This window comes from Atheta coriaria, unplaced genomic scaffold, assembly GCF_025399875.1.
Source record: "Atheta coriaria isolate IRGN ID8LTWV9N9 unplaced genomic scaffold, Caltech_Dcor_3.1 hic_scaffold_4_pilon, whole genome shotgun sequence".
Classification (NCBI taxonomy): domain Eukaryota; kingdom Metazoa; phylum Arthropoda; class Insecta; order Coleoptera; family Staphylinidae; genus Dalotia; species Dalotia coriaria.
The window spans coordinates 6058061-6073015 of record NW_027045446.1 but is presented as its reverse complement, the minus strand read 5'-3'; the positions used below and the strand labels follow the sequence as shown (position 1 = coordinate 6073015).

The 14955-nt window shown below is 33.3% G+C and overlaps 1 protein-coding gene and 1 long non-coding RNA gene across 2 annotated transcripts; both read right to left on the bottom strand.

The window, feature by feature from the left end:
- Nucleotides 1-4613: 4613 nt before the first annotated feature.
- LOC135790418 (receptor-type tyrosine-protein phosphatase T-like) lies at nucleotides 4614-6902 on the bottom strand. The gene is made up of 6 exons (XM_065300629.1): nucleotides 6837-6902; nucleotides 5932-6780; nucleotides 5599-5873; nucleotides 5408-5543; nucleotides 4931-5352; nucleotides 4614-4868 (listed from the first exon to the last, which is right to left on the bottom strand). Exons 1-5 carry the CDS (start codon nucleotides 6897-6899, stop codon nucleotides 5254-5256), a joined length of 1422 nt encoding a protein of 473 aa, XP_065156701.1. The 5' UTR covers nucleotides 6900-6902; the 3' UTR covers nucleotides 4614-4868; nucleotides 4931-5253.
- Nucleotides 6903-6911: 9 nt separating this feature from the next.
- LOC135790419 (uncharacterized) lies at nucleotides 6912-8168 on the bottom strand. The gene is made up of 3 exons (XR_010547759.1): nucleotides 7871-8168; nucleotides 7643-7812; nucleotides 6912-7526 (listed from the first exon to the last, which is right to left on the bottom strand). It is a non-coding gene; the product is annotated as an uncharacterized lncRNA (long non-coding RNA).
- Nucleotides 8169-14955: the final 6787 nt, after the last annotated feature.

The window sequence follows — 14955 nt, the reverse complement described above, 5'->3', positions numbered from 1 at the left end:
CAATATCTTAATCAAGGCTAACGTAGGCTTAAGTCAATTATATCCATTTACATTTGGATATAATTTACCGACGAATTCGAAGCTTTTCAGCAGCAACAAGTTTCGGGCATGGACACGTTAGCCCAAGCTTTGGCTGCAATTCTCCAGCGAAGTGGGTTACTTATTAGATATTGACATTGACTACCCCGAAGAATTGCATGATAAACATAACGACTTCCCTTTTCTACCAATAAATCAAGTACCACCAACTTCAAAATTTAATCAGAAAAAATTATTAACAACTTTATATAATAAACGTAACTATATCATTCATTATAGAAATTTAAAAAATGCACTACGAAATGGACTACAATTGAAGAAAATCAATCGAATTTTAAAATTTAAGCAGTCACCTTGGTCCAAAAATGTAAATCATAATATATTACAAATTCGAAATCAAAGTTGATGAATGTATTTCAGATAAAAGATTTAGGTCCAGTCAAGAAGTTTCTTGGAATAAGAATTCAACAAGACATATCCAAAGGAACCATCACCCTGGATCAATCAGAATACATAAACCATTTGCAATTGTTACCTATGCAAAATTCGCATGAAAATCAAGTTAATACTCAAAAACCGATATCGACTCGGATTAATACTAATGCCAACTCCACTGTGAATAAATCGGCAGCAATCTCAAAAGTAATAGACTAAGAGCCCGTGACGGCCAGACATTCGTCATTTTAGGAAAGATGAAATTTTGTCCATGTGTTTCTCCAACACAGGTAAGAACGATCCCCAATTGTGAAACCTGGATCGTGGTTCCTTTGGCAGTTAACAGCCAACAAAGATGTACACTTGATGACCTATGTTTCGTTATTTTAGGAAACTCCATTTTTGCATATTTTGTTCGTATCATTATTATAACATGCGCTGCTCATTGCCAGACACCTAGTATGATTTCAACCCTAGCCAGACACCCCTAAAGTATATTATTTTTTAACTTTTTTACTTTCGTTACATTAAGAAAGCTGAATTTGATACACATTATACAGAGAGCTATGAAATTGTGTTTTCTTTCGCGCCAGACAGTTTGGTCGGTTCTATCATCCTGCCAGACGCATTGAAAGTGTATAAAAGTTGCAAAAGTTAAATTGTGTAAACATGAAAATTTCAGAGAATAATTATTTTATTTGAACATATCCTTACTAATATTATAAATGCGTATGTCCTGAAGTTTATCGTGCTTTCACGCAAAAACTACTTAACCGATCATCATGAAAATTTGTACACATATTCTTAGTGATCCCCGATAGGTTATAGGCTACTTTTTATTTAATAAATATAATTATTTTTTAAAATAAAATAAAGAAATTGTTGAGTCACTAATACCACTGCATCTGGTTCTTTGACTACTTTAACGCCATCTAGCATTCCAGCAATGAAGCTCACACCTAAGTACTATAGTACCATCACACTGTATTACCGACAGCTACGTCAACATCAAATCCGTACACATATTCTTAGTGGTCCCCGAATGGTTATAGGCTACTTTTTTTATTTAATAAAAAATAATAATTTTTAAATAAAATAAAGAAATTGTTAGACAATAATACCTCTGCATCTGGCTAATTGACTACTTTAACGCCATCTAGCATTCCATCTAAAATTTAAAACTTTATTGCATGTAGTAATTTTGCCACATAGATAATCCTAGCCAAGCAGTGAAATATACATTCTTTCTATCAATCCGTTTCAACTATGTATAATGATTTCTAATATTTATTTGATGGATTCAACGCGAGCGAAGCCGCGGGTTAAAGCTAGTATTTAATAATAATCATCACTGTCGTCGATAACATTGCGATTCGTTCTTTTCTATCTCCTTTAGTTTACGAGATATTAGCAATTGAAATAAAAACGTCAAAAATTGAAAAATTGCACTTTTGAGCACTTTCAGTCGCGGTTTCAGTCGCGGTATCGAGAACAATGATAAAAAAATTAATAAAGATTTGTTAAAATAAAATTACTATTTTCTAAAAATTTCATGTTTAAACAATTTAACTTTTGCAACTTTTATACACTTTCAATGCGTCTGGCAAGATGATAGAACCGTCCAAACTGTCTGGCGTGAAAGAAAACACAGTTTCATAGCTCTCTGCATAATGTGACTCAAATTCAGCTTTCCTGATATAACGAAAGTAAAACAGTTCAAAAATATTATAGTTTAGGGGTGTCTGGCTAGGGTTGGAACCATACTAGGTGTCTGGCAATTAGTAGCGCATGTTTAATAATGTTACGAACAAAATATGTAAAAATGGAGTTTGCTAAAATAACGAATTTGAGGTCATCATTTGTACATCTTTGTTGGCTGTTAACTGCCAAAGGAACCACGATCCAGGTTTCATAATTGGGGATCGTTCTTACCTGTGTTGGAGAAACACATGGACAAAATTTCATCTTTCCTAAAATGACGAAAGTCTGGCCGTCACTGTCTCTCGCTCCTAACACTCTTCGACACATCAAACTTTGAGAAAGGAAATGTTTACAACATAAAACAACAAAATAAAGCACGGCTAGGTTTATTTAAGGACGAATATGGAGGTAGAGTTATGCAAAAATTTATTATAAAAGCCCAAGTCGTAACCCAGCGCTAATGAAATATCAACGCCACCAGCCCGAAGAAAAGAAATCCAAACCAGACGCGCACTTTAAAAAGAAGTTTTACTATCGAGAGCAATGGCGGGACGATGGCTGGCAACGGCCATCACGCCAGCAATCAGGGGCGGGGCCTACGGATGAAACGCGTTTCAAGCCCAAGGGCAAGGACTGGAACTGGCACAGTAAGGACGAATGGCACTGTAGGTATAACTAGACGAGAGAGCGTGCTCTTTCAAACATTATGAACATATTTGGTATTTCATTTCATGTGGCGCCGGGTGCTGACAGGCGGCGCGTCAGGTTAAGATACCGCCAAAAAATAGATTAATCTAATCGACGACGATTGTTATTTTGATTTTGGTTTGTTTGTGTCGTCAAGAAACTTGTTAATGATGCCGAAGGAAAATAAATCCAAAAAACCTACGTTCAGAAGTACACGAAGATTTGGGAAACAGTTCCAGATTTAAAAGGTAAATAGAATTCATAGCATTTTTGTAATTTAAAAATGATTAAGACAAATAATTCAATTCAATATTCATGATTTTTACAAACAGTATCATCAACGTCATTTTTAGGGGGAAAACATAAGAATTAGGGCGATTTTAGGGGTTTTTGTCACCAACTTTAGGGATAAATATTTTTGAGAGTTGGTAACACTGCTCTTTCTCATTCGATTTCATTAATCACATTAATTTAAACCTAATTAAATAATTGTGTAAATATTCAATTCGGCGGTAGTTGGAACGCGGTCGCAGACATAACCTGTATTATTAGCCGGATAATTGGCAGAGCAGATTTCGCATTCATTTATGATTTTGTTAATTAGAGTTTTCATGTTTGGCCAGTAGAACTTTAATTTTAAATGTTCGTATGTTTCGTTTAAGCCGTTATGCATTTTCGCGTGATATTCCTCTATAATTTTTGTCTGTTCTTCGGTTGTTTCAAAAGCTCGAACAACAACTTATTCAAACTACCTCTCTCTCTACCGTGTGTTTGGTCTGAAGCTCTGATCACTCTGCCTTGATGCGACAATGGAAAGTCCCAACTGTTCAATCACTTTCTCAGATTTTTCACAAGTGTTCCAATAAAGATTTGAAAATCACCAACTAATGATATTAGTCGTTTGGACGGACGGTTATTTCGGATTCGCGAAGTTAAACCGCTTATTATCCTGTTCCGCAGCGCCAGTTACGTTTGCAAGACGGGTTAATTACGTTTGCAAGACGGGTTTTGTATTAAAATTATAACTTTATTTTTATAAGTACAAAATTCACGATTATAATTAAATGGTTGACATTGCTTAAGTAAACACTCAATTAAATAGTGCTTTTTAACGGAAGGGCGATAATGATAAGACACGTAAGCCCACCAGAATTATTGTGCATGCTTGTTAAGAGAGTTAAGAGAGAAACATTACATTTTAACGGAAACCGCAATCCAAATCAGTGTTTCAACAAAAACGTAAATAGTGCACACTTAAAAATGTTCCCGCTGGAACGCATCTCATTATCCGCGTTAGCAAATAAAATTGTTTCAAATGGTGAAACATATAAAAACTACATAGGCGAAATGCCGCTGCTTTTGATACCGTTTTTGATTCAGGTATGTGTGTTTACTTACTATAATTTTATAATAATTATTTATAAAATATATAGGAAATCGCATACATTCGTTGGGCGAGAATATGGGATAAAGTTGACGAAATTCGCGATGAAGAGTTAGCAGAATGGTGGAATGATGATGGTGTGGTGTGGAATGACTATTATTTTGGTAATTTTATCGCAGAAGAAAGAGATTTCATCATGATACTCTGCTACAACGACTGGTGCGATTTTTATTTTCCACCGCCATCATCACCCATTGGTCACGACGATAACGACAACGAAGATGACAACAACGATGATGACAACAACAATTATTGCATCAATGAGGATCACGACCACGAGGATGTAATTGTAATACCAAGTGGGAACCTACATGTGTGCACTGATTGTTTTAACGAGTATAAATCGTTAGTTGGACAAACAATTATCTCTCATCGTAGTTGGTTTAATCGCGTTAACTCGAACTATTTAAGCGAATTTATCGTCGATGGAATCTTGTCGTTGGAGATTTTTCGTTTCTGACGGATCAGGAACATATTTTGTGGGATCGCCAGAGGCGATTGAATGTATCTGTATTTAATCATCACCATCTCAATCTTGACTTTTATTGGTTGTCTATAGAAACTACAATGTTATTAAAATATATAAATATATAATAATAAACAAATAAAGAATAAAAAACTTACATTCGACATCATTATAGACATGTTCATGTAAATGGTTGATTTGTTTTAACATCCTGTATATACAATTTGCAACATCCAGTATGCACGCTGTCAACTGTCAGTTGTAACTCCGCAGCCGAACAGCGCCGAACACGTAATTGTCAACACATCCACACACCGTATCTTATCGTGAGTAATGCATGCAAAATAACAAATACCGAAGGCTCAAGTTTCAAAATCCCATAAGAAATTGTGCTCGAAGTCACTTTATTATGCTACTACCATTTAAATAAAAAAATTAATTGTCATTTGCTGGACGTAATTTTTTTCAATTAATTGCTTCATCAAATATTTATTTGCAATGTAGTTGTACCAATGTGATTGTTTTCTTCAACATCATTTAAATACAAATTTGCAATGTCAAACAATGCACGAAGTTGAATCTTGAACAAATCTTTAAATGACATATATGAACGAAAAGAAATATGTAAAACTTACAGTATCTGTGACAAATTGTCGCCTGCTATTACGAATGTTTCGTACACACGTATACACGTCAACTACGTGTTCGCATTCAATGCAATCCAGGAGATTACACATTGCAACAAATAAACCGGATGCAGTGGCACCATTCCTGAAAATGCATCTGATAAAAACTAATCTTGCTAAAAATTAATCTATTAAAATACCCGCACATCACTAAAATACTACTAAATTCTTGACACTTTACGCTATTCATTTCAAGTCGAGTTGTCAGCAATCTGCGTAAATTTTGCGGAACTGTTTGCGCCACGTCCCATCTTTTAACTTCAATTAGTTTTACCTTTTTATATTTCCCTGAGATTTTTTTTGGTCTTAATCCTAAAGTATGCATGTGAAAATGTTTTGATTCAAGTCCTTTCAGATGAATGACTCTTGTACCATTTGGTGTAATATAGAGCTTACCTCTTTTCCACAGCTTCATCTGCAAAAGTATGAGCTATATAAGCGAAAATACAAAATAACAAAAACATGAAACGTACATGGTATTCACTTTGTAATGATATTACTAATTGTACGTTGTTGTCCATTACTATTTTCCAAAAGTCATCTACATTATTTTGATGTGGATGTGGAAAGACAATGAATTTTTTGAGCTGCTGGTAACCATCCACAAAGATAGCATCATTATAGCATAAATTGTCATCTTCAATGAGTGGTAAGAAATTGCTACAAGATGAATATGGAAATATGTTTTGTTTCCTATTTCTGTCTTTGTCGTTGTCATCTAAGACTGGATGTCTAGCTCGCAGCAGATTTATGAGCCATATTGATTCTAAAATATTTCTCATTTCTTCTGTTAACTTTTCATCATCTAATTCTGAGTAAATGATGGCGAAGTTTTCGCATGGGTAAGCATGTTGCGGCCGAGTGATACACTCCAATAATATAAGATGAGCAAACAAATATTCTTCCACACTGTCAATGTAATTTGGTCGCTGCAATCGAAGCTTTTCAACTTGACTGCAAATATCTACATGACCTTCCAGTTGTGCTTGTCGTATACAAATATGAACTAGTATAAACAAACCAGCACATACATCTAGTTCACCGAAAGAATGAACTAGTATAGGATGTTGTGACGAGTGCTTAATCGTCTGAAGTAATTGTTGAAATGAAATAATATTCCGTGGATATATTTGTGATCCTCCTTTATACCAATTTGTAAAGTGAAAGAAACGAGCATTAACTACAATATCATTTTGCTGAACTTGAATATAGTGTATCTCGTAACTTTGAAATACGTATAAATTCAAAGCTGTTAATTTAATATTTGATAGATACATATATCTATATAACCTATAATTCGGCCAGTATTTTAGAAGCTTATCCTTTAAATATAAAAAAAATTATTTTAACTCAATAAAATTATTTGTTGTATGCATACATTGCAGATATCATCCATACTCGCAAAGAGCACAATGTTTTCTACTTTTTCATCAATAATCATCTTCCAAAAGGACTCTTTAAATTAAAAATTGATAAAACTATAAGCACAAGCTATTCCAGTAAATGAATAAAAACTTACAGCTATGTATGTTGCATCTAAATAGTCTGATTTGGTTTTGTTATGATGTAATTTTACAGTTTTCTGGTTTAATGCAACGATCTTGTTATACTCCGTTGTCAACTCGTACCCATTTGCAACGCTTTTCACATATTCGTGATATTCATCTACAGCTACCAATCGTGAGCACCTCTCATCATCATTAGCAATGGACTCCATGGGAAGTAGTGGGTGTATCACTACTGGAGCTAAATCGTTTGAAAAGCATGGTAATAAAGAATCAAGAATATTGCGTGTGTTTCTGTTTCCGCGGTTTCGTTTGTTTTTCCATACCCATAAACCAATTATAAAAATAATAATTATTATTATTGATGTTGAAACTAGCCAAAACCGTATATTCGGTGAAAATTTGCTTTATTTCCATTTGCTGTCATCAGCAGGCTTAAATTTAAGTTTACTCAAAATTGGACAAACAAAATGGCCAGTCAACAAAGCAGAACTGAATCTTAAATTAACTGTTTGTATAGAGACAAATGCCAGATAGTTTTTTGGTTTACATTGAAATTGCGTCTGAAATAATAAATAAATATGACAATATTGTTGAGTATACGAGTAAATACATAATTTTCAAACACAACAAGGGTTTGTGACACCACTATATTATTTTGACCAGAAATGTGACCTACGTTATAAGTGTATGTGGTATTTTCCGGTTTTTGATAAAAGTATTTTTCACCATTAACTATGATTTCGAAACCTAGAAGAGCACCATTTGTTTTATTAGGATGTTGCCATTCCAACTCTAGAAATCGAAATTTGTCCCATTTTGCAACCAAATTCAGTGGAGGTTGAGGAACTATTGAAGAAGTAGATTTAATTAACAAATCATTTTTTATATTTATTAAACAAATTACCTTTAATCGATGTGGTTTCATTTAAAACAGTCTCCAATCCACAGTGAGATATATTCTCATTACGCGCAGTAATTGATATAATGTAGTTCTTGTCTGTCGTAAGATTAGTTAATGTAGTGCAATACATATTTGGCCATACTTTACATGGATTCAAAGAATCATAATTGGTGTGTACCGTGCTATGTCTTCCTAAAATGTAATAATATTTTATTGCAAATGAATCCAGTATTCCAGTTGGTGGATAAGGTGGACTCCATCTCAATGATAAACTTGTTTCTGATAAGCTATATACTTCCGCGAATGGAGTTTGTTTTGGTACTAAAATCAGCATTAAATTCAAAAGTGTAATATTTTGAAACTAAGGCAAAGTGAACATACCACTTGATAACGTCATCACAGCAGTTGACCAAAATTTGTTATAATCATTAATTGCATCCAGTTTATTACATCTTAGAAACATATTTACTTCTAATTTGTAATTTGTATATGGAAGTAAACTATCAAGTGTAATTAAGTCATTATATTGCATGTGTTTAGTCATATTCATCTCTTCTCCATCACACCACTCACTCTTGCAGCTAGCATATGCATTCAGATAAATTGGACCATTCCAATTTTCACAATCAACAACTAAACCTATTTGTATCGAAGTTTCTAAAGAGCTAATTTTATAATTAAAAGGGTTTATGTCAATTGTTTTAGTTGCATCTGTGTATCCTATAACAGTTTCAAGGTCTCCTTGACCTTTCTTGGTAACTGCAGATATTGATATATTATAAATTGAATATGGTTGTAGATCAACTAATTCAACTGCAGTTCTTGTCACATTTTTAATTGATTGGACATTTGATGTGTTATTTGCAATCCGACAACCTCTTTTATCATGGAACTGAAATTATAGTTTGACAATTAGAAACACTTTGAGATTAGTTTATGGGCCAGTTACCGTCCATGTGACCACATAATTGGTAATGATTCCCAAAGCAGGGGAAGGTGCTTCCCAGACAACACTAAGTTTACTAGGTGTTGAAGTAATAACTTGTAAATTTCTAACTTTGTTTGGATCTAAAACAAAAGGTTTTACTAAAAAAGCAAGTTAACGTATATTTTGTTTTACCTGATTCATCTGTGGTAAACATAATATTATGTGTTATTTTGTTATTTTTAGTTAATTGAAGCGTATAATTAGTAAATATTTTCAATGATGTTACAAAATTATTCAATTTTAACTGTCTCGAAGATACTACTATTACATTAGCTTCATTGAGAATCAACATGTTATAACTGCTATATAAACAATTTATTTGGGAATTGTAAGATGTAACATTTATTGTCGAATGCGTGTTGAAACTCTCAATCAAAATTTGGTCCTTGTGCAATCCTAAAAGAAATAGTACAGTGTTGCATATATTTCAATGACTAGAAATACCTTCGCATGTTGTCTTAAAATGAAATGTTATCAAATCTTCATTGTAGCAGGTTGATTCCTGATCGGTTACACAAAGGACTATTTGATAATTATATTTTGATTCTTTAATTAAATTAGTAAAATTAATAACGTTGCTTTTAATTGGTGTTAATTTTCTTTCTAAAATTGTTCGGTTTGGCTGAAATAAACGAGTGTAATAATATTTTGGTGCTTGGACACCATCATATTTTAATCCTTTATCGTAGATTATAATTGTGCAATTTGTTACACAATTAGTATGAGTGGATGCAATAGTAGTTAACACTGGGAAATTTCTTTGTTTGCAGAAGGGTGCAATATATTTTAAATTATTACAACCAAAGTAACATTCACCATTTACAGGATTGCAAAAGTTCGAATTGCAATTTGTGCATGCACAAGCACAATTGCAGCCATATTTTCCTCTTTCGCATGCTGAAACAAATGACAATTATTATTGTTGGACATTATATTTTATTGTAGTACTTACTTTTATCACAATATTTGCCGGTGTATCCTATTGAACAGTGACATGATTTCTCGGTACACGTTATTTTGTGTGGGCATTCTGTTGTATTGTAGAATTCACTACATGTATTACACTGATTCTGATTATTATTCAGACAAACATCAGAAGTGTTATTTGGTAATGAAATTTTAAATTGCGTGGTTTTGTGTCGAAGAGATGAACATTTAATATTATTTGTTGCATTAAAGTTGTACTCTATTGATGAGAAATGGAAGTTTATATACGTCAGAGTCAAAAGTTTTATAATTCCATTGTGTGTTTTTGTCACTCCGATAGTATTCTGTTTTAATAATCTGTTGTGATACATCATACAATTGTAATGTAATATCGTTTGCAAAATTTGCAAAAAACGAAATACATAGATGGTTAGAATCCACAAAGAACCAATTACTATTAATAAAATTAGTATTTGGTTTGCGAGCTTCATAATACGTATCTAAAATAATGAAACAAGAATTGCATAAAACATATTATGCATTAAAATTTGTTTTCATACATTTATGATATTTCCACATCGCATTTTCGGTATTTGAATGAACGAATAATCTTGTAAAATTGTTAAATTCTCCTGGATCTTTGGCATGGTAGGAGAATAACTGTTCATCATTAATTATTACCTCTAATTGTTGGTTTACATATCGAATAGAAATTTGATTCCATTGGTCAATTGATAACAACGGTTTATGTTCAATCTTAAAATGGTTTATTTCAATATAATCAATCACAATTAATATATTTCTTACCTTATTAACGACATTTTCGCATCCTTTCAATCTATCTTCGGAGTTTGTAGGTGATGCGCCTTCCATGCATCGTCGGATAACACTTCCCATTCCATTCCACCCACCGACAATAAAAATAAAACAAGTACTCCGTTTTATTAAATTTGTGCACTTGATTTTCCCAAAAACGAAAAATTTATTTCAAAACTATTTCTGATGTAAATGTTTCCTAATTTTTCAAAGTTATAATTTTGTGTAAGTCGTGCCGACCTAGTTAAAATAAGTGGGAACACTAAAGGAAATTCATTAGTATTATGTTGTAAATTATATTAAGTTAAAATATTACTTTCCCAGGAATAATCCATCGGCTCAAGTTTCAAAATTCCCGCCAAGAAAATATTCAAATCTCCGATGAACGCCGACAAATACCGAAGGCTCAAGTTTCAAAATCCCCGCCAAGAAAATATTCAAATCTCCGATGAACGCCGACAAATACCGAAGGCTCAAGTTTCAAAATTCCCGCCAAGAAAATATTACCTTTCAAATGTCAAGTCTGTACCCCCACTCCTCACCTCGGATGATCACGTGACTGCACTCCCACTTTTCCCCCACCACTTTTTGCAGATTTTACCCTAATGTTAAATCCCATAAGAAATTGTGCTCGAAGTCACTTTATTATGCTACTGAAGACCAAAAACAGTATTTAGTACAAGTTGTAAAAGAATACAAGAATGTTTACCCTAACGCTACAAAAAGTTGCTTAACAAAGAGACGTGATTGAAAAAAAACAAATAATACAAAGTAAGATAAGTAGTTATGTATTGTTTCCCTTATTGTAACTGATAAGCTTGTTCAATAAAATTTTTATAACAATTATAAATGAGTTTAATGATTTTATAACAGAAAACTTCAAAAACCTAAATAATTATGATAAGAACTTCATATGTGCATAACTTTAATCGCAAATAACTTTTACAGGAATGTTTTTATGGAAAAAACCAAAGAGATCTTTTTTGTAGAGGGTATATTTTGCATTAGAATATGTCTTTGTCGAAGCTGTTTATTTACTTTGGAGATAAAAAATTAAATTCAAAACGTCAGAATATCCCATGTTATTTAAATGGAAAAAGTGTCATGATTCCGCCACGGTTTAAATTAAAAATTAAGAGCTACTTTACGTTGGATCATATATTTTAGAGCTAAAACTAAAACTTCAGAGGGCGGCAACAAAAAAATCAATGTGGGAAATAATGGACACACTAAAGACCACTGGCTTATGCCGAACACATCCAATTGAAGCAAATTATTGAGGAACAAATCGGTCAAGGAATTATTACAGAGGGCTCCTCCGAATACGCAAGTCCAGTTGTTCTTTGAAAAGAAACACGGGAGCCTCCGCTTATGCATCGGTATTCATTGCCTAGGATTCAAGACAAAATAGATGCATTGAAGGCGGCAAAGTTCTATTGCACTTTGGACATGATGTCAGGTTTTCACCAAATGCTTGTCGAGAAAGAATCAAGACACTGGCGTTTGTCACACCAGATGGTCATTATGAATACGATAGAATGTCGTATGGATTTGTGAATTCACCAGCCTGTTATGACAGGGCAATTGACATAGCTTTAGACAAACTGAAGGATACAATCGTAAATGTATACTTAGATGACATTTTGGTACCGAGTGTAACAATTGAAGAAGGACTTGAAAAACTAGAGATAGTCACAACAACACTTGCAAGAGCCGGTTTTGTTTTAAATCTGGAGAAGTGTAAATATTTTAAGACGTTTTAACAAGAAAATAATATTGACTTGTATCTCATAGCTGCAGGCATATCGAGGGCAACGGACAAGTTATGAGAAGTTTGTTTAACATGATGCGCGCCGTTCTCAACGAACGCGATGAAAAATAATGGATCAATGAATTACTGAAAATCGAACAAGACATGAACACATTTGTGAATAAAACTACTGGTAGAAGTCCACATGAATTAATGTTTGAAGCAAAAAGACGATTAACTGCATATGGATATGTTAAAAGATGTACCCGAACAAACAAATACTAATTTAGATGAATTTTAGGCTTTAGATGTCATCCGCAAAATGGCGGAAATTTGACAGAAAACAATTAGAAGCTTTGATAAAAAAGAACTGTTGCTAAAGTGTTTGCTACTGGTGACCTAGTATTAGTAGAGGAAACCCAATGCGGTGTTTACCCAATGAAAGGTATGTACTGAAAAAGGTAAATGGACAAATGTGGATCACTGTTGCTGGTCAAGATCAAATGAGACTATAGCCGCATGAGAAGGCTTAGGCAGATGCAGCTGACTGGCTGACAAGAACAAAAAGGAGCTTTAGCTGGTTGATACTAGCGAAAAAACGAGCCTTAAGTGGCTGATAAAAACAAAAAAGGGGCTTTAACTGGCTGATAACAAAAAAAATTTAAAAAAAGGGGAAAATATTGGGGAACAATTGGGCGTCCCTCCTTAAACAGTATGAAAAATGTTGCGATTGTTTCAGAAAATAAAGATGAGCTACAGATCTGATCAATATACTACTCTGAACTGAGTTACAGTAGGAGGTTAAAACAAAAGATGGTCCGAGGACGAACCAAGAGCGGGAAGGCCGTGTAAGGTTGCGTATATGACCATGCACCAACAACATGCAGAACACCCTGTGGATATGGAGTCACATCATCGATGGGGGTTTTTCTGTTTATGTCAGCGACTTGCGTCTCCTAAGAAACATCACTGACTCCTGCTCCGGCATTCGTTGTAAACTGTTCACAATTAATCCGATCGCTCTGTATTAATGGATAAAAGTAGTAAAACCGAAACAACATTTTGTATTTCTAACATATATACCATTTTGTTTTCAAACCTTTATTAGATTGACATTTAAAAATTAACATTACAATAGCGCAAATTACGGTTTTAAGTACGCGGTATAGGTGTACAACTAGTGTTGGCTTGTTAACTACACGAATTTGAATTAAGCACGTGTCCACTAGTCAAATAAACCCTATAAATACGGCAATTGATACATACAAAACTCAGTTCATATAAGATAACTTCAGCAATCATGAATCAACAATTGATAATTATCGCTTCTCAATCCCAAATTTTCAAAAATTGCTCGTATACTACTAGGAAGTGTAAGCTTAGAAATGTCGTGCCGCCCCGATACAAGTAGCAGCAGCGCCTGCTTCGATCTGTTTGATTGCGCACACGCAAGTTGTTAAAAATTTGTTTTCTTTTGACGAAAGAAATTTTTCTTTATAATGTCGAACTTTGAAAAATTACAATTTTATTCAAAAAGCGCGATTATTTCATAGTTCTAATTATTTTGAAAAAATGTGTCTACTTCGAAATATTCATTCAAAAACAAAAATATTAAAAAACGTATTAATAGGTCAATTTTGGAAAGAGTTAAGACAATTTGAAAATTAAATTGTCATTTTTTAAAAATTCATAACTTTTTGAGGTTAGGGGAAAAAATTGAAAAAATTCTAATAAACGTTTCTCAAGGGGTAGAAAATGTAGTTGAAATCAATTTGAGTTATGCATAATAATATACCTGAAAAATTTGTACGTTTGGGTACAAAGGGTGTTAGAAAGAATGGAAATTTCCAGCTATAACTACAAGGGAAAGCAGGTTCTTAAGTGCTCATTGCATTGAATACCATAATACTAAAAAATATATATGACGACGTATTCATAGCCTCGCTATCGAAAGTTGTCTGATTGAATCAAAAAGAACTAACATCTATTGTTAAAATCACATCATTATTTACTTTATTAGTGATATAGAATAGAAGCGGTTGGTTAACATACCATACAAATGACAGTAACTCAATTTTAAAAGCTAAAAAATGGTAAGGTTAGCTAAGAGGTAAGGAATTGACTAAAATTCTTTAAAAGACGCATAAAAGATGATTTCACAGTTATTATGTTAGGATTACTTGGGGTAGTAATAAGTAAAAGAAATTAAAAAAAAAAGTATAAATTTTCAGACCAACCTTCCTCTTAGGCGAAGTTTAGATAAGAGTTATTGGTATGAAAGCGGAAAGACAACGCCTTATGTTCTTGTAATTGGAGAAGTTGGACACATTTAGAAGTGAATTTTAATCCAAAAATTTAGTTAGTAAACTCCACTGACATCTAAAAGAAAAATTAAAATTGTTATATTCGCGTAATTAGCACGTACGGTTCCTGAGAATTTTTCAAGAGTCAACAATAAATGCATACTCTATATCTACGTTAGCCTTTGATAATTGCAAGTTCTAACATGACTGCGATTCGTACTTTCACCCTATGCAATATGCGTGCGGGTGAAATTTCATTTTAAAAAATGTCAAAATAGTGGTTACCACGATAATGCAACTTTAT

What these genes read in the sequence shown, in the direction of transcription:
- LOC135790418 (XM_065300629.1), bottom strand. Translation starts at nt 6,899, where the DNA reads ATGATTATTGATGAAAAAGTAGAAAACATTGTGCTCTTTGCGAGTATG. An exon ending in AGTATTTTAGTGATGTGCGG is followed by an intron (nt 5,544 to 5,598) that starts GTATTTTAATAG and finishes ATGCATTTTCAG; the next exon opens with GAATGGTGCCACTGCATCCG. An exon ending in GACAATTTGTCACAGATACT is followed by an intron (nt 5,353 to 5,407) that starts GTAAGTTTTACA and finishes GATTTGTTCAAG; the next exon opens with ATTCAACTTCGTGCATTGTT.